General features: G+C 41.4%; 1 protein-coding gene across 3 annotated transcripts in view; it reads right to left on the bottom strand.

Moving 5' to 3' along the window:
* GLDC (glycine decarboxylase) overlaps positions 1–26,145 on the bottom strand; it is a 92,282-nt gene that overhangs the window by 45,203 nt on the left and 20,934 nt on the right. For all 3 annotated transcript variants that reach the window (XM_055578122.1, XM_055578123.1, XM_055578124.1), the window contains exons 4-15: positions 18,540–18,704; positions 15,373–15,450; positions 14,007–14,154; positions 13,478–13,674; positions 11,684–11,780; positions 8,612–8,717; positions 7,398–7,537; positions 6,203–6,283; positions 3,807–3,904; positions 3,240–3,324; positions 3,025–3,066; positions 1,930–2,072 (exon numbers count right to left, since the gene is read on the bottom strand). In XM_055578122.1, the coding sequence (XP_055434097.1) occupies positions 1,930–2,072; positions 3,025–3,066; positions 3,240–3,324; positions 3,807–3,904; positions 6,203–6,283; positions 7,398–7,537; positions 8,612–8,717; positions 11,684–11,780; positions 13,478–13,674; positions 14,007–14,154; positions 15,373–15,450; positions 18,540–18,704 (1,380 nt within the window). The remainder of the gene's footprint in view (positions 1–1,929; positions 2,073–3,024; positions 3,067–3,239; positions 3,325–3,806; positions 3,905–6,202; positions 6,284–7,397; positions 7,538–8,611; positions 8,718–11,683; positions 11,781–13,477; positions 13,675–14,006; positions 14,155–15,372; positions 15,451–18,539; positions 18,705–26,145) is intronic.

Below are 26,145 nucleotides of genomic sequence, written 5' to 3'. Positions count from 1 at the left end.
GGAGAAACCACACTGAGTAGTGGGAGGTAGAGAAGCTGGGGGCAGACACAAGATTCCTCTTCTGAAGATATCCTCAGATGTTGATGACATGTCTGCCTGCCATTCTACTCCCATGAAGACAGAAAGACCACAGATCCAGTGGATCCAAGCTGGATATGCATCAGAATCATTTGGTTGCTTCTTAAAAGCAAAGATTTTTAGTCTCAAACCCTGAAAACCAGTAGGTCTCGAAGAGGGCCCAGGAATTTATATTTTTTAACAGGTACCCAGGAGATGTTATGATATCCTTCTGTTTTTGTTGTTGTTGTTATTTTCATGTTTAAAGGCAAATGTATTCCATTCCTTTCCATGCAAAACATAATAAGGTATCTTATATGCTTGTTGTTTCTTTTCCAAATGAAGTTTGAAAACTTGATTTGGAGCCTCCAAGTAAGTCTGGATCCTCCAACCTTGGAGAATCCACTCATCCTCTACAGAGAGCCATCTTATACAATGTTCTGCTAAGCATCTTACATAGGAGAGACTTGCTGACTAGTTAAGAGGTTTGTGCTGGGAGAAGAGCTAATGTCTACCGTCTCTTCTGTTACCATCAAGCTCACAGAAGGGCCATTGTCAACTTGTATCAAAAGATGCCTACAGAAGCCATTCAGAGAGTCCATGGCAGGGAGGAAGGCACCAGACAAGAGATTTGCTCTTCTATGATTGGGTCAAGAGTCTCAAAGTTTCCATTAAGTCCTAGTCTCCAAAGCCATGCATAGTTAGTTACTTCCACTGCATTCTGTTGGAACAATCACAAACTTCCACTCAGATACAAGAGGGACTGTAGACCCCAGTACTCACTGGGAGGAGTGTCAAAGTCACACTTAACTGGCCACTACATTTCTCTGAGCTTGCCTGCTTTTGAAAATCACTTTTGCTCAAAATTTTTTATTTTACAGAGACTAAGGCCAGAAAAGGGGAAAGGATCTTTCAAGGTTATTGACCTAACAAACTAGGATCCAGACTCTCCTGGTCCTACTAGATTGAGGTATTGCTGCTTATAAGGAGCTCAATTCTGATTCTTAGACGGTAAGATGGATGTAGTAACTACCTTTCAAAGATGGCCACAGTGAACCAGGATTTTCCACATTCACAACCACATGTTGGCCCCTCCCACATTTAATTTGGGCTGCCCTAAATTTTTCCAGTGGTCATGTATGGATGTGAGAGTTGGACTGTGAAGAAAGCTGAGCGCCGTAAGAATTGATGCTTTTGAACTGTGGTGTTGGAGAAGACTCTTGAAAGTCCCTTGGACTGCAAGGAGATCCAACCAGTCCATTCTGAAAGAGATCAGCCCTGGGATTTCTTTGGAAGGAATGATGCTAAAGCTGAAACTCCAGTACTTTGGCCACCTCAAGCGAAGAGTTGACTCATTGGAAAAGACTCTGATGCTGGGAGGGATTGGGGGCAGGAGGAAAAGGGGACGACAGAGGATGAGATGGCTGGATGGCATCACCGACTCGATGGACGTGAGTTTGAGTGAACTCCGGGAGTTGGTGATGGACAGGGAGGCCCGGCGTGCTGCGATTCATGGGGTCGCAAAGAGTCGGACACGACTGAACGACTGAACTGAGCTGAACTGAAAATGCTATGACAGATAGAATGCTCTGGAAGGGATGCTGTGTAACTCCAGAGGCTGAGCCTTAAAAGGCTTGCAGCTTTCACATCCTTCCACCTTGGAACACCCCACTTTGAACCCAGACCCAATTCTGTGAGGGTGCTTCAGCAACCACTGGAGAGGTCCACATACTCAACTGGACTCCAAGCCAACAGCCATCACTTCCTGCCCAGCTCTGAGAATGAGGCCACTTTGGATCTTCTAGTCGTCCATCCCAAGGGGTATTATACTACAAAAGATATCTGAAAAGACAGAAGAAGAAACCCCTTTACCTGTTGGGCTGGAAAGAGATTCGATCGTAGCCAGTGAGTTCACACAAATCCTTCTCGAGTTCTCGGAAAAGCTGCTGGTACCCTTGAGCTTGGTCCAGAGGCACAAAGGGGTGGATGTTTGCAAATTCTTTCCATGTGATAGGCTGAAGAGCAAGAGGAGAAAGCATATGCATATGTAAACATTGTAACAGTAATAACAATACTAACTTTGATGATGATGATGATAGCAATAGCTAACACAGAAATTTCTTACTATGTGTCAGGCACTAATCTAAGCACTTTAAATAAATTCATTCATTTAACTCTTACCACAATCTTATAAAATAAGTACTATTACTGTCTTCATTGTACAAGTGAGTCACAGTGGCCCCGGAAAGGGCACTTACACAAAAATATAACCTTTTCCTATTTTTTGAGGAACAAAAAGGCCCCCAAATTGATTTATATCCATGAAACTCAATGAGTTGTTTCAAGCATGGTTTATTCAAACTCTTGCATAGCATATATATTATTCTTTTTTTCATTAAGCAGAATAAAAAGCCAACATAAAAGTAAATGAAGAAAATCCTATTACAATAGAAAATGATTTTCTTTTCCTGATGTGATTTGTCATATCAGAATAATCCTACAGAAAAAAAGAAACATGCCGGCCTAGTACAGATACTTACCAAACACCACAGCAGGATACAAAAACCTTCTGTTGATACAAGGAATAAATTAAAACCTCAATCTCAACCCTTTGGGACCGAGAAATGATATAGAAAGCTTAATTCCACCTGAGCTTAACAACTACAAATTGATAAAAGCTTTTAACATGGCAGATTTAAAAGGGAGTCTGGGGTGGGAGAGGTAGGAAGACATAAATGCTATATCTTAACTTATTTTAATATTTAAAAATAATTTCAGTCTTAAATGTAAATGATCAGGTTGTGATAAAGTTAGGGTTTCTGCCAAGATTGTTTAAGAGTGAGGCAAGGGATTTCTAAAGTAGTTATTAATCACAGTTCCAGTAGCAGCTTCTCTCATTACCTACTTATGCACAAGCCAAGACACTGCTTCTGGTAAGTCCCCTCTTAATAGACATGACCTACTTACCGTGAGTTCAGATGAACTGTTGAGCTTCATGGTACAGGACCCCTTTAAGAAGCACAGCCAAAGTGTATTACGTTAGTGACTTCCTATGTTCCATCTGATCGGTCCTCCCATCTCCCTGAAAGGCCAACCATTCATCTCTCTTGCAGCATATTAGGTGTGACCCAAAGAGGTGGAATCAGGGTGGGGTGGGGAATGGAAATAAAGGCAATAATTACCAGTGGAATCATGCTATGCACAAGGGAAATGTCTTTGTTTTCCAATCTCTTCATGTATCGGACAATATTTGTTTCTGAGTGATAGCTGTGAACATAGAACACAGGGTTTAGGCCAATATAATTAAATAAGAGCCCACACACATCTTTCTAAAAGGTTAAGATACACTGAGATCTACCTTCAACATACAGATCAAATTAGGCCATGAGCAACATGCCCACAGAGTATCAGAGAGAAGGGCATGGACCACCCCCCACAGATCACAGAGGATTCCCTAGGACAAGAAGCTGCCCATAGGCATGAGAGAAAGGGCTGGAAAGAAGACGCTGCTGAGTCCCTGGGTACGATCTTCAGCCTGGCAACCACACATCCAAACTCCTATCTTCTCAGGAGTAGAATTACGGGTTATGGTGCCCAGGGAGCAGAGCCATCAGGAAATATGATGTGCTTTCTGCCCAGGTTAGAACTGGGATTTAGCAGTTACTCAGGCTGAACCACAATAACTGTATCGTAGTTGAAGCCACTCTCCACTGTACCCCCAATGCAGAAGTCACACAAGCCACACAAACCTGTTGAACACTTGATGTGTGAGGAATGGGCTAGTCCTCTTGAAGGCAGTCCCTAGAATACCTCTCCGCTCCTCACCCATGCTTTCAGCAACCAGCTCCTGCACGGAGAGATCACAGACACTGAAGGGCAGAAATCATGCCTGGAACCACATGTGAAGCAGGCTTCCATTAAGCACGTGTTGTGATAGAGCACCGGAAATTCCCTACCACCCAACCTCCCGCCCCCCATCAGGGACATGTGGCATGGTGCAAAGACAGAGGTCAGGGTCATGCAGTGTGGCAATTCTTCAAAATACCATGTTTAAATTCTGTTGAACTTAGCAACAGTAAATAGAAGCTGTACAATCTTTACTGCCAAAACTAAAATTGACATCTCCTGCATGTTCCATGGATAATGAAGCAAGTTACAGTAAATTATTTTAAAGGGCTATCTAAAAATTTACCATGATAAAGCTCAAGTAAGGATTCTTATCTGACACTGCTCTTTTGTCTTTGAGAACAATTCTAATAAAATACAAATGTCAAGGCCATTCAGTAGGATAAGGAACAGGCTCCTCAACAAATGATGCTGAGAAAACTGGATAGACACATGCAAAAGAATGAAATTGGACCCTTATCTTGCACCATACACAAAAACTAATTCAAAATGGATTAAGGACCTAAATCCACAAGCTAAAACTATGATATCTGGGACTTCCCTGGTGGCCCAGTGGCTAAGACTCCATGCTCCCAATGTAGGAGGGCCCAGGTTTGATGCCTGGTCTAGGAACTGAATCCCACATACTGCAGCTAAAGATTTCCACATGCTGCAACTAAGAACCAGTGTGCCAAAATAAATAAATTAAATATTAATAAATAAATAAAATAAAATTACAAAACTCTTAGAAGAAAGTATAGAGGCAAATCTGCATGACCTTGGATTTGGCAATGTCTTTATGTCACCAAAGCATGAGCAACAAAAAGCAATGTCTTTATGACACCAAAAGCATGAGCAACAAAAGAAAAAATAGATAAAAGTGCACTTTGTGCATTAAATGACACTATCAAGAGAATTAACAGACAACCCACAGAACAGGGGAAATATTTGCAAACCATATGTCTGATAAAATATCCAAAACATATAATTAAATACATGGCTTGCTCCTCATTCTTCTCCAGGCTGATAGAATGGCTCTCTGGAGCCCTCAGTGGGTGTTCCCTAAATTCCTCAAATGCATGGAACAAATACTGTGATTAAATTTAAATTAATTGTGGAATTCTAGAGGGAGGATACTTATTCAGTTTTGTTTATTAATTAGTTTAAAAGAGAACAGTGTAATACTTCTTTGATAATTTGTATTTGTTTTCTCATTTAGCAAATATTTATTGAGTGGCTCTTACGGTATAAGCCTTGCAGAGTGTTGTGATTAACACCTTGCTACAGGTGTAGGTAGCCACTGATGCCTCTCTTCCATCTCACAGAATCTCATCCTCACATGTCCCAGCTATTTCATCATTTTAGAAATCAACTCAGTCACCCCACACTGCTTCTAGTTCTCATGTTATCTCTCTCTTCCTAGCCTTTGTGGCGGCTTTTCCCAGCATCTGGAACACCTGTAGCTCCATCCTCCTCCGCAATTGTGTCTGGATAGCTCCTACTCATCTTTCAGGTCTCCACTTAAGAGAATTTCTTTCAAGTCTTGGTGAGAAGCCCCTCCTCTGTGCTCATCACAGACAGTGCCCATCATAATACCTCACCTAGACTGCATTCTTGTGCTTGTTCAGATCTTCACTAGACTAGAAGCTCCATAAGGGCAGGAAATATGTCTGATGTAGCACTATCCTGGGGACGTAACAACTTCCCTGGTGGCTCAGACGGTCAAGTGTCTGCCTACAATGCGGGAGACCTGGGTTCAATCCCTGGGTTGGGAAGATCCCCTGGAGAAGGACAGGGCAACCCACTCCAGTACTCTTGCCTGGAAAATCCCATGGACAGAGGAGCCTGGTAGGCTACAGCCCATGGGGTCACAAAGAGTTGGACACAACTGAGCGACTTCACTTTCATTTTCACTCTGGGGACATAACACATATTAACGACCTGGCACATATTAGGTCAGTTTTCCCAGAATCAACATAACCAAGATGTAAATGTTATGAAGCTTTGTATTAGGAATAGCTTCAATTAAGTACAATTAACAGTCCTTCCCACTAACCTGTCTAATCAGTCCTGGCTGAGGCCCAGAGCAGTGACCTCTAACTATCAGCAGTCATGGGAGCAAGAGAAAAATCAGTAGTTTAATTTTAACAGCAGGCCACCAAGGTCATTCCTGGGCCCCCTCTCTGTCACAACTCAGGCCCACAAGAGGCAAGGCCATCTCTGACATCTCCCCAGATAGTCCTTATGAGGAGTTACTTACTGCAGACGACTCACAGCCAAAGATCCACAACAAGTCATCCAGATCTTTTTCATTGACTGTTTCATCAAGAGAGATACCAAGCTATAGAAATGAAAATGAAAGGGAAAACATCAGCTCTAAATGTCAAGATCAGGGCTTACATAAAAAGGAATGAATTTGAGGAAGTTGTAGTGAGGTGGATGAACTTTAAGAGACTGTCTTACAGAATGAAGTAAGTCAGAAAGAGAAAAATAAGTATCTTATATTAATGTATATATATGGAATTTAGAAAAATGGTTGTGATAAACCCCTTTCAGGGTAGGAATACAGATGCAGACTAGAGAATGGGCTTGTGGACACAGAGTGGCAAGGAGAGGATGGGATGAACTGAGAGAGGAGCTCTGACATATATACACTACAACGTTTAAAATAGGTCACTAGTGGGAAGATGCTGTATAGCACAGGGAGCTCAGCTCAGTGCTCTGTAATGATCTAGAGGGGAGGGATGGGGGGTGAGGTGGGAGGAAGGCTCAGGAGGGAGGGGATATATATATATATACTTATGGCTGATTCATGTTGCTGCACAGCAGAAGCCAACACAACATTGCAAATCAATTATCCTCCAGTTAAAAATAAGCTTTAAAAAAAGAATTGAACACACACACACACACAAATCAGGGCTGAAACTCTAATAAGAGAAGTCCAAGGGGAGAAATTGCTGGACAAAACTCTCCGTTGTCTTAAAAAAACAGAATATCATTATGTCCAGGTTGACTCTTTGGCAAAGCAGTCTAGTCCAGTCCCAAACTCCACAAGATTCAGAGTTTTACAGCCACATCTGAACTCGTCTGAGGGCTGCAGGGCACCCCTTTTGGTACTAGATAAGCTCACCATTTTTTTCCCTTAACTTGCCTCATCTTATCGCTTATCATAGCCTTTACCTTGAACAGTCATATTGTGAATAAAGGAGTAGTATGAGCAAAATATGTGCCTAAGAGTTCCATGTATGAAAACACAACACCTTAAGGAAAGTTGACAATGAATTACCATTTAAAAAGTCACAGCGTTCCAAACTGGAAATAAAAATTGTTTACAAAGAAACAGATTGCACCCAAAGGTCCAATACTGAGGTCTTTTTTAAATAAAAAGATATTTTAATGAGAAAAGTCATGAAAATTTATAGAATTTGTAAAATGAAACTGAAAGTCTGACTTACGGTGCCATCCTCAAAGAGCCGAATATTTATTTGTCGCTGAGCGGCCCTGCCCAAGACCTCCTTCACTGAGCAGCCACACTGAATCTTCAAAGTGTCAAAGAACAAGTCATGCTGGAGTTGGTGCCCTGCTCGCTTGAGACCTAGACAAAACAGGAGAGCCACCGGTCTCTACAGAGAAACCTGACCTTCTGCCCCAGATACTTCACAGAGAAGTGAAGGGTAAATCCTACTACAGTCTGTTCCTGGTCCTACCCAGAGTTTTGGTTGCTGCTTTCAAATTTAAAAAAATTAAATATTTACTATTATGCTGTAGAAAGTTGTGAAATACATATAAAAATGGAGGAAAAATCACCATAATTATTACCATCCACTAATAACTAATGGTTACTTTTTGGTACAGATTCCTCTGTACCAGACTCCTCCCAGATTCCTCTGTACAGATTCCTCCCAGAAGGGTGTATATGTATGTGTGTCCATTTGTAATATATCACATATATATATACTTCTTTATCCTGAAAAAAGTATTTAACATATCATGAACACTTGGCTTTTCAATAGATCAAAATCCCCATCATTATTTTTAATGGCTATATAATATTCAAACTTAAATTGTGTACCATAATTTTAACTAATTACTTATTACTGGACATTTAGGCTATTTCCAAGATTGTAATATTGCAAATAATGTTTCAGTGGAAACCCTTTACATCCTTATCTGATTATTTCCTTTAGAAACATTCCTATAATTTCTGGATCAAATTGTAGGCACTTTTTAAGTTTTTGATACAAATTGTTTAAGTGCCCTCATAAAAGTCACACCAATATCAGTATTCTTTTTTAATCTTTGCCAATGTAATGGGAGAAACATTATTTTATTCTTTCAATTTACATTTACTTGATTAATAGTGACGTTGAAATTATGTATGTTCATTTGTATGCTTTCTTTTAAAATTACATTTAATGTCCTTTGCTCAGTTTTTTCTCAGGGTGTTCATCCTTCTTGTATATGGGGTCGGGGGGACTGAGCAAAAGCTCGGTATACTACATATACTAACACTCAGTCAATCACAGATGCTGAAAATATTCTTCCCCGGTTTTTATCTGACTTTTTATTTTGCATGTGACATTGGCCATGCAGTGAGTTTTTAATTTTACTTATTCACAATTATCAGTCTTGTTACAACCAAAATTTTTAAAATAGACAACTGACTCACCTTCAGACAAAATCAAAGTGGCATTATGTACCCTCCGAGCAATATGTTCCAGCCCATGGGACCCATGGTAGATTGCAAACATCACAGCCATATTCGCCAAGAGAGCCTAAACAAAGAGCATTTAAAGAATGATGTTCAGCAATGTGATAGAAGACAGATACTGAAACTGAAAACAGGGACTAAGCAAAATGAACAGACTTCCTGCCTTCTCTATGCAGTTGGGAACCATTTATAACCTGCCTGCCATCTAAGGTGCCTTAGAGTCACTACACTAAACCTTTGAATGTGACCATTAATAAGAGGTTCCATTCACGCAACATAATTTTGTCACTTGTAAAGGGGTAATCAGACTGCCATCAGATATGTGATATTTAACATTGGAAAACAGTGGAACAAAGACCTCAGGGGAACAAAATGAGATCTAAGAATTTTAGGCTCAATAAAATGGTTCTTCAAAGATAAAAGCAACAAAAATTTTCAAACACACAAGAACTCAGGGAGCATAATTCTCTTGAAGTCTCAAATAAAGCACTAAAAACTGAATTGCAGCCAACCAAGAGGTGAATGGTAAATTTACAGCAAAGGACCACCAAAGATAAAAATGCAGGACACAGAGAATAAAACCAAAATGAGATGGCAGGAGATATATTAGAAAGGGAAATCCAGAACCTACGGCTTATTTCCTGCTGACAGTAAGGTCACCTTCTCAGGTAAGTTATCTCTTTGACTGTTGATTGAGGTTTCACAGAAGTACTTACAGGGATGTATCCTAGTGTGATACAAAATCGGAAAGGACAGGCATTGAATCTCTCAGCGATTCGGGGAAGGAGTCCAGCATAGGGAGCAAGGAAGGGACCACTGTGATGGCACCTTGGATCATGGAGAAGGATAAAACGAGGGTGGCTTGGGTCAGATACCAAAATGAGTGCCCACTTGGGGGAAAATAATGGAGGCCCACCACCTGTTTCTCCTCCTTCTGGCTCTCTCTCTCACCTGTTTACCTTCTAACCATGCAATATCATCCATGGTATCTGGTCCAAAGGGTGAGGTCGGAGACTCCTCATTTGCTTTAGTCCATTCAATTCTCCCACATCTCCTAACATCTCATCAGTCCAGCATCACAGTCTTTCTGAAGTTTCCAGTCCCACTAACGTTACCTTTGTCCTAACATACTAGGTCAGCAGTTCAAGATCCACCTTTATGGCCAATCATCCCAAGGTGGGAAGGGGCACTTCATGAAGTAGAAACACTACTCAGCTGAGAAACACAGTGCTTTGAAGTTGGATGATGTTCAGTATCAGATCTATTGTGTTAGGTACACTTTTCCTCTGTGAGGCTGCTAGAAGGAATATCTCTGTGGCAACTTCTAAACAAGAAAGAGTTCTTGAAAAATGCCAGAAAGTGAAATCAGAGTCAGTAAAGAAAATGAGGAAAAGAAGACATCAGAGAACACAGCAGTAGGCTTTCTTGGACCAAATCTCAGAGAGCGTACTGACACTCTTGTGGACTCCATGTAACCATTAGAAATAAATACGGAGGAATCACAACATCTTATAGCTACAGAGAGTGCATTTCTGAAGTAAAACATCCATAGAATGAGTATCATGGCTCGTGGCTATGCTGCCTGGAAATAAAAACTCAGGCTAGAGTTCACAGAATACTCTGGAAATCTCCCATCACAGAAGTCTTGTGGAGGTTGATTCATGTTCCTTTTTAAACTAGAGATCATGAACTAGAAGAAAAAAAAGAAGTAGGAACTTAACTTCTGTTCACTATAGACAGCTCAAGTTAACCTGGAAAATTAATTCAAACCTTAAAGCAAAAAACCCTTAGTGTACTTAATGATCAGAGAGATACCTTCTGGAAGAATATGAGCAGAAAGCAGTAGAGGAAGAGAAGTCATGTTAGCAGAGAATTCAGCAAAAAATGAAGGGTAAACTATAGAAAGTAAAAGCATCATATAAAGATCAATTTGCTGTCAACAGAGGACAAGCTTGTGACAACTGGCTCCTACCTGTGATACTAAAGGAGCTCGTCCCTGAAAAGCAGCCATTTCCCTGAGACAAAAAGTATAATGCAAGCAAACCAAGAGGATACTGTTTCAATGACCAATGACTATAGAACAAGCTATTACTGTTGGTGTTGTTTAGTCATTAAGTTGTGTCTGACTCTTTGAAACCCAATGGACTGTAGCCCGCCAGGATCCTCTGTCCATGGGATTTCCTAGGCAAGAATACTGGAATGGGTAGCCATTTCCTTCTCCAGGAAATCTTCCTAACCCAGGGATTGAATCTACATTTCCTGAATTGGAAGGCAGATTCTTTACTGCTGAGCCACCAGGGAAGACTCAGAATAAGCTGTAAGAAGACCTTATTGTTGACTGCATCCCTGGAGAGGCTTTCTAAAATCTGATGGTGGTACCATGAGCCAAAGCCCTGAGGGGGAAGAACACTGTACTGACTGCTGAGTTATCTACAAGATCTTTTTCTCTGGACCTGAATAGAAGAGATGAACCTAAAATGGATCATATGCTCAGGTGTGGTCATCCACCTGATCCTAGGAATTGGCTGAGTGTAAATGAATACTGCTCCCTCTAACCTGAGCTCTTGGGCAATGTTCAAGTAACTCCTCCTCTTTCATCCCATCCATTTCAGGAATACCTCTCATGAGTTCTCAGTAAGAATACCCCATGACCACCACTGACTGGCCCAATCTAAACCATCCCTCAATACAGTCACCTCAAGTATCTTTACTCGCCTTCTTCACACTAACCTGGAGCGCCTCCATCTCAGCCTTAAGAGAATTACTACACATAACAGAGCTGCCCTGCAGCCAAGAATGCCAGAGACCCCAACGGGTGAAGTATGTATATACATGGAACCCCAGTAAAATACAAAACTGGCATTCTGACAAGACCACAGGGCTTCTCTACCAACAAGACCTTGTAATTTCTGGTGTGCCAGCTGCTCGGTAGATGATGAGTGAGTGAAACAACAATTCAGTAAAATGAATAAGTAGATCATTTCTGTAGACCGTAAGGCATTCAGTGAGCAGGTCAGGTCTGTGATCTACCTGAGCTGTACAGATGTTGCTGGTAGCCTTGTCTCTCCGGATGTGTTGCTCCCTTGTTTGAAGAGCCAGACGATACACTTCTTTTCCACTGACATCTCTGGACCAAGAATAAAACATTCAGTCAGCACAGATCATCACAGCACTGAGAGTTGCCATAAACAGAACTGCTTCTTTCCTTCCCACCTTGAAGTGAATTCAGCAATGTTACTTAGGTGCTAGTCCATAAAGAGCAATTTCCAAACTATCTTCTTCCAAATGGGACTACTAATTTTCAGTTTGCACCCTGAGGATTTGAGGCACTGAGATATACACAATAAGTTGGAAACCTTTGAAGAAAATTTCCCGGTAATCTCCCTGCCTAAAATAATGATAATAATTGAGGATTAAACTCCACTCTGAGCTTCTTGGGAAATTCAGAGAACAGGGAAATACTGGACAAGGGAAACAATTTTTATACCAGAAATCTGAGCAACTATGTGGTTATAAATAAAGTTAATAACCTTACCACTTGTCTCTAATAAAACTTTCTTAATGCAATTAAAAATCTAGATAAACACAGAGATTCATCAGTCTTATTTTCTATTTCATCAACTCTTTGGTCCACTTTCCAAAAAGGTCGGAAGTTCAATACAAAAATCAGAAGATAGTAATTGATATATGAAATTCTTTTAAAATCAGAAAAACCTCTGCCTTATCTCATCTGGTGAAGAGACATCATTGAAAGAAGCTAATGTGAAAATATCTAAAGAAAATATCATTTTTACATTAAAAAGCAAAGTGCCTTTTGCTATCATGTGACAAATAAAGTATTTCAGAACTTCTCATCTCCATCACATCAAGCACTACTCCAGACTATTCACTTACTTACATTAATAGTCCAATTTTTATGAAAGGTCAAAAATAATATGCTAAATCTCCACAGTAATAATCATGGCACTCATCTAAGTTCTTAACCTGATGATCTTTAGCTGTGAGAAGCACCCAATAAAGTATATTTGGAGGGACTTCCCTGGTAGTCCAGTGGTTAAGAATTTGCCTTGCAATGCAGAGGACTTGGGCTCAATCCCTGGTTGGGGAACTAAGACCCCACGTGCCATGGAGCAATTGAACCCATGCACCACAACTATTGACCCCACGCGCTGCAACAAGATCCCACATGACACAACGGGAGATCCAGTGCTGCAACTAAGGCTCGGTGCAACCAGATCTATAAATAGATATATTTGAAAAATACTTTAAAAGGAAGTACATTTGGAAATTACTCAAAGAGTCAAAGGGCAGGCCTCTAGGAAAGAATGTGGGTCACACTCAATGTGTGCATAATACTATCTTACTGCACTTGTCTTTACACAGCCACATGGCAAGCTAATCCTTTCAAGAAAGAGACTAATTAGATATAGAACACACCTAAAATATTCAGTCTTTCAAGGCTTTCATCAACCTAAATAAATTCATTTCTATAACTTCAGTACAAATGTGTTATACATTGCATGCATACTTTTCCAAATATGCACAAATTCATGGCATTTGAGGGCTAAATATAGGAGAATGGTGTGTGTGTGTGTGTGTGTGTGTGTGTGTGTTGGGATGGGTTAGGGGGTAGATAGGGCACTGATACCCCAAACATTAGTATCCTAAATATACTCTCTCTTTTGACTCTATGTTCTATATTTCCTTAATTGACCCAAAACGACCCTGTTAAATTCCAAGAGATATCAACAACTTTTGTGAGCAAGAGAAGGAGCAGGGAAAGCCACAACCACAGTAAAAGGGAAGAAGCATGAGCTGCTTTACCTTGTTACCCCCACCATTCTTCCAGGCATCATCCTCACCAAGTTTTCTCTGACAGCAAAAAAGGCTGCATGTGGTCCACCATAGCCCAGTGGCACCCCAAATCTCTGTGAGCTGCCCAGGGCAATGTCTACCCCAAATTCTCCAGGAGGCCTCAGGATGCACAGAGCTAAAAGGTCAGTAGCACAGCAGGCCAAGCTCTAGAAAGGAAATAAGAGAAAATGGAAAAGGTTGTGGCCTTCCCTGAGGATAGTGGGAGGGTATCAAATTATCTCCGTTACAGGCAGACTGGCAGAGTTGGTTTGTACCCTGTGAAATGTGTTTACTCATTCATTCATTTAAAATATTTACTGAGTGTCTACTATGTACCAGGAGCCAGTGAAGAAAGCAAACTTGAAGAAAGGAGGTAGGAAGGAGGCAGCTTTACCATACCAGGTGATAAAGGTGTGTTAAACACACCAAAAAGAATAACAATAATCATTCAAAGCTGAGACACTCCTCCACGGACCCCCACAAGGAAAGGTTCTCCTACCCCGGCCTCGTGGGCTCTCTCCACGAGCTCTGTGAAGTCCTCCACCTTCCCCTCAGTGTCTGGGTACTGGAACAGCACTCCGCTGACATCTTTGCCACTGAAGTCCATTTCATGGGGTAACTTCAGCTCAGTGAGGACTCCAGAATACCTGGAAAGACAAAGAACAACCATGTTTTTGGTTTACAGGGAAAATCAAATTACCTACAGTTTCTTCTCCATGACAGAAATTCCTATTCGGTGTTTTCCTCCGTGCCCCACTGCCCACCCCAGCCCAAATGCACACATACACCCCCATTCCACACCTGGCCCTTCAGTACTAACGGTGCTTCTCACTGGCTCATATGCATCCAACAGCTCAGCTTGTTTCTCTCTTCTATCCTGCTGCTCCTCTCCCCCATTCCTGTCAGAACATGCTCCTGGGACAAGAGCAGGAACATGCCTTCTTATAGCTATAGAACCAATACTGGTAATGGAAGAGCCGTCGCTACCTTGACCTTAGATGGGTCTTAGTGAAAGTGAAAGTCTCTCAGTCGTGTCTGACTCTTCACGACCCCATGGACTGTAAAGTCCATGGAATTCTCCAGGCCAGAATACTGGAGTAGGTAGCCTTTCCCTTCTCCAGGGGATCTTCCCAACCCAGAGATTGAACCCAGGTCTTCTGCATTGCAGACAGATTATTTACTAGCTGAGCCAAATGGGCCTTAGGTGAATGGAAATCTCAGTAAGACAAGGAAGAAAACCTTCCTTAGTTCTTGTAACTATCTAATTTCTATCATTTTAGAAAACCACTTCTGAAGGAATGATGGTATGGGTTCAGGGGAAAGGCTTTCACAAGGAGAAAGCAAATAAACACACCCACATGTGGCAGCTGTGCTGTGTTTGTTTTATTTGATTACAGCAATTTAGAAAAATGTGCTTTCATCAACATTGTACTAACCTAGGTATTATGTAGATTCCTAGGAGCCACGTTTGTAGGAATTTCAGGCAGGAGCCATGTTTGTAGGAGTATATACAAAATTAGGACAGTGTGTGAGAGTTCCACTTTTAGTCTGTGCTTTTCAAACTTTTCAAAACACTGTTGAAATTATTTTGATGTTCTTAATCTTCTTTTTACAAAAAGAAGACAAAACAAGGTGGTAACTTATTAAAAGGCAAAGGCAATCAAATCCACTGTGTATTTTCCCCTGAATTCTGACATGGTTTACTTACCAGTAAGATCACGGGAAGAAAGTGGGAGGGAAAATAAAACTCAACAACCCCAATTTAAACCAGTTTCACCTCCAATCACTTTGGAAATAAGATGAAGAAACAACAGAGGTGAGCATAATATTATTCCCCAGTTCAAAATACAAATAAAATTAATTACTTGGCTCGAGTTTGGACGACAGCAATTGTTTGTGGGTGGCAACGGGGGTCAACAAAAAACTTCCTTCTCTTGTTCTGCCTGTTGAAAAGAAAAACTGCATTCAAACATGAACATTAAAGAGATCAGAGTATCTTCTAAGAATGCAAAAAGAGAGATGGTACTAAATGAAAGTCTGAGCATAGAATAAAAAATAATCAGTCACTAATAACTAACGGTGATGTTTCCTGATCAGAATTTCACTGAAATCCAATTCAAATTCTAACCCCATTTAGCAAAATCAATCTTGAACTGGTTTAAATTTTTTAAAATATACTATGAGGAAAAAGAAACAAAAGGGTAGTAATTAGGTACAAGTAGAAACAAGAAACTATGTCTTCTAAATAAAAACATTTGTGAATTTTATTGCCAAAGGAGCATTTGTTGTTGTTTAGTTGCTCTGTTGTGTTGGATTTTTTGTGACCACATGGCCTATAGCCTGACAGGCTCCTCTGTCCATGGAATTTCCCAGGCAAGAATCTGGAGTGGGTTGTAATTTCCTTCTCCAGGGGATCTTCCCAACCCAGGAGTCAAAACCACATCTCCTACATTGGCAGGCAGATTCTTTACTACTTAGCCACCAGGGAAGTCCCAAAGGAGTACTTACAGATTATCTAAACCAAGTGTCCTCATTCAAAGGAAAAGGATGGGATTCGGGCAACTTCTGAATCACTGAACATGCGGAGATCTGGGAAGAATGGGTGACTCTGAGGCAGCATGGAAGCTCTGAGCCCTTTCAACATACCCAGGCCTATGCAGACCTCCTGTCTGGCTGTTCCTGAGTTATATATCATTTGCTAATACACTGTTTCTAGTAAGTAAAATGTTTCTCTGAGTTCAGTGAGCCACTCTAGTAAATTTAATGGAACCTTAGGAGGGGATCATGAAAACCCCGTAGGCTGAATACAACCTGGACTTGAGATTGGCATCCTGAGTCAGAAGGGGCTGTTGGAACCTTAATCTATAGCCAGCTGGTCAGAGCACAAAGAACAACCTGGGCTTATGACTTGCATCTGAATTTGGGCAGGGGCAGAGGGGTGGGGGCTTCCTTTGTGGCTCAGACAGTAAAGCATCTGCCTACAATGCGGGAGACCCGGGTTCGATCCCTGGGTCGGGAAGTTCCCCTGGAGAAGGAAATGGCAACCCACTCAAGTATCCTTGCCTGGAAAACCCCATGGACAGAGGAGCCCGGTAGGCTACAGTCCATGGGGTCGCAAAGAGTCAGACATGACTGAATGACTTCAGTTCAGTTCAGAGGGGTGGGGTGCAGTCTTATAAATCTGATCCATGAACCTGTGGAATCTGATGCTATCTCCAGGTAGGTGGTGTGAGAATTGAATTCTCAGACACCAGCAGGTATTTGTTTGCTGGTGTGAGAAGAAACCCCCTCCCTGACTGGAATTGGTACCAGAACCAATTTAACCACTCCTCAAGCCTCTGGAAGCCAAGAAGGAAACTTACATGGGCATTCAGAGTGTAAACAAAGAATGTTGCCCCCCAGTTCTACTAGGATCAAGCTGTCAGCCACTGCAGTCTACCAGTGGACTAGGGCCAGCACCCCAAAACCTCAGAGAGACACGCCATCAATGTGGGCACATTTCCCTACAACAATCCACATGAGAATCTACCCAGAAGGAAGTTAAACTCAACTGTATTCACAAGACAAAGAATGAAAGAGGGTGAGGAGCTGGAGAATAGCTATTAACTAAATGTTAACCAAAGTTAACCATGACCCAGCAACTGTACTTCTGGAAATGTGTCCTCAGAAAATAATCAGAATTTCTGACAAAGATTTATCCTAAAGATGCATAAAAATAATCTAATAACAGTGAAAAATGGGAACTGTGTGTAACAATAGAGGTGAGGTTACGTAAAACTCCCACAATAAAAGCCATAGTTTAGAAAACTCACTAAAGAAATGGGAAATGTTCCCCCAAATATTGTAAAGTAGAAAAAGAAAACAAGCTATAAAACATTAAATAAAACCTGAGAAGAAATTCATCATAAAAGAGAGTGATACTTATTTACACGTTACATTACAGATTGCTAGGCATTCTCCCTGTTAACCATGATAACAGAAACCCAGTATGTAGAGGGCAACAGTGTGCCCATCTGAAAAAACTGCATTTCCCCAGGTGACTTGTAGGTAGGGGTGGTCAATGAAACATAAGTAAGTTGCTAAGTAGGGGCTTCCAAAATACTACTGGCTTATTTTGCTAAAAGTGCCCTTTACTTCTTCCTGAATGCAGATATGATGGCTAGAGCTCCAGCAAGTCATCTTGTGATCAGGAGGACTGTAGACAGGGGCCATTGCCTACCATTGCAGTAAACAAAGAATGTGGCCTGCCATTCCAGTTCTGCAAGGATAAAGCCACTGGGCACTGTAGCTGCCCACTGATGGTGTACCCTGATAGTTCAGGATGGAGAAAAACAGGACGTATTATACGCTTTGGAGATACCTAAGATAGTTAAGAAGCACTTCTAAGGAATAATTTCAATGAGCCCAGATTCTTGCATCTTCCCATACACTGAAAAGCATTAACATCATTAACCTGAGATGTCTGTTCTTTGTGACTTGCAGTAATCTTTTGATGTTGGACTACATGGGATTTTCTTCCCCCAGCAAAAAGTTCCTACATATTCTGGCTCCTCCCTGACCTCTTGGCAGCAGTTCCTCAGAGCTGTATGAAAGACTGTCTCTGGGACTATTGTCCTCAGTAAGATCCCTGGATAAAACTTAACTTGCAACTTTCGGGTTGTATCCTTTTCTTCCATCTACAGGATGAAAGCCTCACACTGAAGATGAGGCAGAGAGAGGTGGGTATCAGTCCGTGATGCTACCTCAGAGCTGCTGGAACATCCCTGAGCAACACTGTGTATGTGATGAGCAAAACATCTTTCTTAAGAACATAATGTTAAACAATGAACAGCAGTGGCTTTTTAAAGGCACTATATTTTGTATCTTTTTATTATCTCAACTAACTTGTATAATGATACTGATGTAATATATCTCATACACATGTGTGTGTGTGAGAGAGAGAGAGAGAGAGAGAGAGAGAGAGGGGCAGGGGAAGCCCCACCCACACAGCGGTGGTGAGACTGGCCGATGTCCCCCGCTCTGGGCCTCTCACCTGTGGCAGAGCTGCATCGCCTCTGCAGCCGCGGTGGCCTCATCCAGTAGGGATGCATTAGCCATGTCCAAGCCTGTGATATCACACACCATGGTCTGGTAGTTGAGTAAACTCTCCAGTCTCCCCTGAGACACCTCTGGCTGGTACGGAGTATACTGGGTGATCCTGTAAGGGACACAAAAGGCTATGTCCAACCTGTGAATCCACTATTGAGAAAAAGTTCACAAAATGCATTCATTTTAGAATTAGGTATCTGAAAACTAAGTTTTCCCCTCTTGAGAATGATATAATACATAGATAAGCTACTTGTTGTCTTCTGTAAGGAAGCTTGGAATTAAATCATGGCAATAATACTTATCCTTTGGTTGGGGATAATCAGTACATACTTTTCTATCCCTCTAAGTTGTATCATCTTACATTTACATTTCAAGGATCTTATCATAAGTATGTGTTTTATTGTAAACTGGCTCTTAAAACCCACTGGAGCCTATCTATGGTATTAGAAACAGAATTTTAGAAAAAAGCTCACCTCAATCATGGTTTAAGAATCTAATATCTAATACTCAAGACTTTTGGCTTTGGGGGAGAGCAGTTTTGTTCATACTAATCAGAAGTCCTATGTGCGCCTAAAAAATTAATAGAGGTCAATTTAAGAATTGTCACTCTCCAGTTATTAGAAGTCTATGGGAGTTAACTCCATAGCTATCAAAATTCAAGAATGCAAATAGTTAGAAGGCTGTATAGACATGAATTTTAATCTTATATCCTCCAGCTATTAGCCAAAAATACGTCTTCAGGTATGTGAGTTAACCCACTGAGTGCCTTCATCCCTTTTTATTATTCCTTCATTTATTTACTCATCCCACAAATATTTGCTACATGCCCACTAAGTGCCAAAAACTATGATAAGTTCAGGTGACACATCAAAATTAAGATGGGTAACAGTCTCTGATCTCAAGGAAAATATTATAGTGGGAGAGATAAAATACATGAAATCATTTTAGAGTGATAAACATTTTAAATAAAATGAGAGATGAGAGGATGGCTGAAGACCTGGGCAGAGGGATCTTTTCATCAAGAATCCATTCACTATACTATCAAAGTGTGTCAGACTGGAGTCCATGTTCCCAGGACTGATTAGCATTGTTTCCCATCTCTTTTGTTTTCATTCCTCCAAGCTTGAAGAGTGTTTTCCTTTCTTTCCTGATGGTAATCACACTCAGTGTATTCCCATCTTTTTTTTTTTTTTTCGGTAAGGCTTTGAAATCAATGTCTTCTTACCTCTGAGGGAGGAGAGAGTAGGGGAGCTTACCTTACCAAGCAGTACAACATTAAGACGTTGAAATAATTTCCCTGAAATGTTCATTGGTATAGTAGTGTGTGTGTGTGCTGTACACACTGTACAGCAGAGTACATTTTTGCTTCAATTAATTCCTTGAACAGCCTAGCTTAGCAACTGTAAATCAGATTCTAAGTGGCTGGTGAACTGGAATAAATGAGGCACACAACACGTAACGTAGACAAAGTAGAAAGGGAATCTGAGCAGAAATGGGGTCACGCAAAAGGCATCAACAAGGAGCAACTGTGATCTCAGATCAGATAAGATTTTCATACATGTGTCTGTAACAGAAAGACATATGCTTAAATTGCCTGCTAACATGAAATTTTCATTTTACTATCATTATTTGACATGTAGACAGGCACAGAATTAGACACACATACACACACACAAAAAGCCAAGCATATATCAGCCAGCCCATCCAAAGAATTCATCACAGCACTGAATATAATACTGAAAAATGAGTAACAAACTGTCTACTAAAAGGAGAATGATTAAATAAGAGAACATGCATATAATACTATGGGTTGTGAAAATGATATATAAAAGATTTCCTGACATAGAAGATGCTCATGATACATTAATTTAAAAAGTAAAATATAAAATACCACAATCCTGGTTTTGTAAATTTATAGAAATGTGTGAACCAAAATGTAAACAGTAGTTTTTTCTGGGTGGAAAGATTAGTGTAGTATTTACTTTCTTTTTATTTGTTATGTTCTAAAGACATTGGCTACTATTTATTAACTATCTTCTGTGTATCAGGTCATAAGCGCAGGCTGCTGTGACGGGCGTGCTAAAGCGGAGCCGAGAGGAGCCACCCCACATCCGAGGTCAGGGGCAGAAGCCGGGACCCATACCCGAAGGGCGGCGGCCAAGAGGAGTTACCCCACGTCCGAGGTCAGGAGCAGTGGCCAAGAGTACCAGACTGCGACAGCAGGAACGGCCTAGAGGAGTTACCTCATGTCCGAGGTCAGGGGCGGCGGCCCAGAGGAGTTACCCCACACCCCCAGGCCCGGGGCCAAGGGCGGTGGCCGGAAGGAGCAACCCCATGCCCGAGGCCAGGGGCGGTGGCCGGGAGGACCAACCCCACGCCAAAGGTAAGAGAAACCCAAGTAAGACAGTAGGTGTTGCAAGAGGGCATCAGAGGGCAAACACACTGAAACCATACTCACAGAAAACTAGTCAATCTAATCACACTAGGACCACATGACTAAGCCATGCCCATGGGGCAACCCAAGATGGGCAGGTCATGGTGGAGAGATCTGACAGAATGTGGTCCACTGGAGAAGGGAATGGCAAACCACTTCAGTATTTTTGCCTTGAGAACCCCATGAACAGTATGAAAAGGCAAAATGATAGGATACTGAAAGAGAAACTCCCCAGGTCAGTAGGTGCCCAATATGCTACTGGAGATCAGTGGAGAAATAACTCCAGAAAGAATGAAGGGATGGAGCCAAAGCAAAAAGAATACCCAGCTGTGGATGTGACTGGTGATAGAAGCAAGGTCCGATGCTGTAAAGAGCAATAGTGCATAGGAACCTGGTATGTCAGGTCCATGAATCAAGGCAAATTAGAAGTGGTCAAACAAGAGATGGCAAGAGTGAATATCGACATTCTAGGAATCAGCGAACTCAAATGGACTGGAATGGGTGAATTTAACTCTGATGACCATTATATCTATTACTGCGGGCAGGAATCCCTCAGAAGAAATGGAGTGGCCATCATGGTCAACAAAAGAGTCCGAAATGCAGTACTTGGATGCAGTCTCAAAAAAGACAGAATGATCTCTGTTCGTTTCCAAGGCAAACCATTCAATATCACAGTAATCCAAGTCTATGCCCCAACCAGTAACGCTGAAGAAGCTGAAGTTGAACGGTTCTATGAAGACCTACAAGACCTTTTAGAACTAACACCCAAAAATATGTCCTTTTCATTATAGGGGACTGGAATGCAAAAGTAGGAAGTCAAGAAACACCTGGAGTAACAGGCAAATTTGGCCTTGGAATACGAAATGAAGCAAGGCAAAGACTAATAGAGTTTTGCCAAGAAAATGCACTGGTCATAACAAACACCCTCTTCCAACAACACAAGAGAAGACTCTACACATGGACATCACCAGATGGTCAACACCGAAATCAGATTGATTATATTCTTTGTAGCCAAAGATGGAGAAGCTCTATACAGTCAGCAAAAACAAGACCAGGAGCTGACCATGGCTCAGACCATGAACTCCTTATTGCCAAATTCAGACTGAAATTGAAGAAAGTAGGGAAAACCACTAGACCATTCAGGTATGACCTGACCTTATGACCTTATGATTATACAGTGGAAGTGAGAAATAGATTTAAGGGCCTAGATCTGATAGATAGAGTGCCTGATGAACTATGGAATGAGGTTTGTGACATTCTACAGGAGACAGGGATCAAGACCATCCCCATGGAAAAGAAATGCAAAAAAGCAAAATGGATGTCTGGGGAGGCCTTACAAATAGCTGTGAAAAGAAGAGAAGCGAAAAGCAAAGGAGAAAAGGAAAGATATAAGTATCTGAATGCAGAGTTCCAAAGAATAGCAAGGAGAGATAAGAAAGCCTTCTTCAGCCATCAATGCAAAGAAATAGAGGAAAACAACAGAATGGGAAAGACTAGGGATCTCTTCAAGAAAATCAGAGATACCAAAGGAACATTTCATGCAAAGATGGGCTCGGTAAAGGACAGCAATGGTATGGACCTAACAGAAGCAGAAGATATTAAGAAGAGATGGCAGGAATACACAGAAGAACTGTACAAGAAAGATCTTCATGACCCAGATAATCACGAGGGTGTGATCACTGACCTAGAGCCAGACATCCTGGAATGTGAAGTCAAGTGGGCCTTAGAAAGCATCACTACAAACAAGGCTAGTGGAGGTGATGGAATTCCAGTTGAGCTATTCCAAATCCTGAAAGATGATGCTGTGAAAGTGCTACACTCAATATGCCAGCAACTTTGGAAAACTCAGCAGTGGCCACAGGACTGGCAAAGGTCAGTTTTCATTCCAATCCCAAAGAAAGGCAATGACAAAGAATGCTCAAACTACCACACAATTGCACTCATCTCACACACTAGTAAAGTAACGCTCAAAATTCTCCAAGCCAGGCTTCAGCAATATGTGAACCGTGAACTTCCTGATGTTCAAGCTGGTTTTAGAAAAGGCAGAGGAACCAGAGATCAAATTGCCAACATCTGCTGGATCGTGGAAAAAGCAGGAGAGTTCTAGAAAAGCATCTATCTCTGCTTTATTGACTATGCCAAAGCCTTTGACTGTGTGGATCACAATAAACTGTGGAAAATTCTGAAAGAGATGGGAATACCAGACCACCTGATCTGCCTCTTGAGAAATTTGTATGCAGGTCAGGAAGAAACAGTTAGAACTGGACATTGAACAACAGACTGGTTCCAAATAGGAAAAAGAGTTCGTCAAGGCTGTATATTGTCACCCTGTTTATTTAACTTATATACAGAGTACATCATGAGAAACGCTGGACTGGAAGAAACACAAGCTGGAATCAAGATTGCCGGGAGAAATATCAATAACCTCAGATATGCAGATGACACCACTCTTATGGCAGAAAGTGAAGAGGAACTAAAAAGTGAAAGTGGAGAGTGAAAAAGTTGGCTTAAAGCTCAACAATCAGAAAACGAAGATCATGGCATCCGGTCCCATCACTTCATGGGAAATAGATGGGGAAACAGTGTAAACAGTGTCAGACTTTATTTTGGGGGCTCCAAAATCACTGCAGATGGTGACTGCAGCCATGAAATTAAAAGACGCTTACTCCTTGGAAGGAAAGTTATGACCAACCTAGATAGTATATTCAAAAACAGAGACATTATTTTGCCAACAAAGGTCCCTCTAGTCAAGGCTATGGTTTTTCCTGTGGTCATGTATGGATGTGAGAGTTGGACTGTGAAGAAGGCTGAGCGCTGAAGAATTGATGCTTTTGAACTGTGATGTTGGAGAAGACTCTTGAGAGTCCCTTGGACTGCAAGGAGATCCAACCAGTCCATTCTGAAGGAGATCAGCCCTGGGATTTCTTCGGAAGGAATGATGCTGAAGCTGGAACTCCAGTACTTTGGCCACCTCATGCAAAGAGTTGACTCATTGGAAAAGACTCTGATGCTGGGAGGGATTGGGGGCAGGAGGAGAAGGGGATGACAGAGGATGAGATGGCTGGATGGCATCACTGACTCGATGGACGTGAGTCTGAGTGAACTCCGGGAGTTGGTGATGGACAGGGAGGCCTGGCGTGCTGCGATTCATGGGGTCGCAAAGAGTCGGACACGATTGAGCGACTGAACTGAACTGATCTGATCTGTGTGTCAGGAACATGTTCACAATCTTTTTTTTTTTGATGATTATGTTACACATGCTCTTTGTGTCATCCTATATCCGCCCATTTCTTTGTTGTCTTATTAGCCTAGCACAATGCTTAAAACAGGAAATTATTAAATATTTCTGGTGCAAATATATGTTTAACTTTCCTGCTCGAATGGGGATGGGTTCCCAATTACCTGTTGGAAAAAGCCCTAAACCTCCCAAACACAGTCCTTCATACCTAAGACGGTGATCTCCCTTGGCTAACAGACTTTGGGATTTAATGTTTCCCTTCCCTTGCTCAGCCTTTTTCTCCTTGCTCTAAGTCTAAGCTTAGGCTGATGCTAATTAGCACTGCTAAAAGCTGAAAGCTTTAAAATTATTTTCTTGCAAAGATGATAATTATATGATCTTACTACTTTTACTTGTAAACTTCTTTTATTGTCCACACTTTTTTTTAACACTACTAAACAGGCATAAATAGTCTTAAAAATCATTTATTAATGAACTCAGATGGGTGAGTCTCAAGCCTGGAGACACTAAATAAACCTTCATTTCAGGAGAAAAATGCTAGCACAGGACCTGCCATCCTACATTGAAGGTTTTAGTTGCCTCAGGCAACCAGTGATCAAGAAAATGTCTGTGATCTACAATTTCTATGTTCCAACTGATTTTAACTCAATTGGTTTCTGTTCCTAGATGTATCTGAATATTAAAAAACAAAAAATATCTGCAGATCCAAGAAGGCATTCTGTCCTGTTTAAAAAGGATGCTTGATACATTCAACATGGCATTAACATTTATTCCAAAATAATCAGTATTCTTTATGATTGTGACCAAAAAAAAAATGGAGGTGGGGGGGGATTGCAGTAGGACAAACATTCATGAGATTCTTTCATTCAACTCCAGTGCCAACATTACACAAAACAGAAACAGTCACAAAGAAAATGTAAATGTTTTGATATTAGTTAACTGATATTATCAGCAGTTGAAAATTTCAAAAGTAGATCCCATGAAGTATAATCTAGGCCTAATGTAAATTTTCTTGTAAGAGCCCAAATGTTTGTATTCTCTGGAGGCTATGTTACTCATTTATTTTCACCTCACGTCAGCGGAATTTGTTGGTTCCATCTCTATGACAACCATTCACAAGGGTGATAATGTGAAGTCTACCCACCCTCATGTGCACAGCCCGCCCTGTCCTGGCTGGCGAGGGCCGGTATCACCCTCTGGTTCAGATCAGCTTTCGGAGAATACAAAGGAACAATACTTAAAATCACCCCAAAACCAGGACTGAAAAGCAAACAGCACTGTCCACCTCTCAAAACTCTGGTGGCTCTAAAGTAAATGAACACATCCGCTCACAGCCAGGAAGCAATATGGTCAATGTTCTGTTCGGCCACCAAGAGCCGAGACTGCTGGCCAGTATTCAGACGGCTAGAATGTGCAGTCCATTCATGTACTCTTGAGGCTTGTTTTGTAAGGAAGAGGAGACAGGCCATTTGCTTTTGAAATCAAACTTACCATGCAAACTTTTACCAATACCCTAGTGGAAACGAAGCCCTCAGCAATACAAATACTTCCGTGTGTGCATGAGTGCGTGTGCGCACACACACACACATACACGTATATACACACACGTGCACACACACACTTAGCAAGAACACTAGTTCTTTGACAATTTATTCCTGCTCTCCTATTAATAAAGAAATGAACCATACTGAAACTAACAGCAATGCAGGAGTGATTAGGCCAGATCTGGCTCCTCTAATGATGGTATGTGAATCACTGTATCTAGGACAAATGTCCTCACCAACCAGCACTACCTGTGTGCTTATGCAAAAGCAGACAAAAGACAAAGAGATACTGTGCTTCCCACCCAGTCTAGCCTGTGCCCTGAGCAACACACAA

Source organism: Bubalus kerabau, chromosome 4 (assembly GCF_029407905.1).
Source record: "Bubalus kerabau isolate K-KA32 ecotype Philippines breed swamp buffalo chromosome 4, PCC_UOA_SB_1v2, whole genome shotgun sequence".
Lineage (NCBI taxonomy): Eukaryota > Metazoa > Chordata > Mammalia > Artiodactyla > Bovidae > Bubalus > Bubalus kerabau.
Note: the sequence above shows the minus strand (reverse complement) of the source record. Positions and strands in the feature narration are given on the sequence as shown.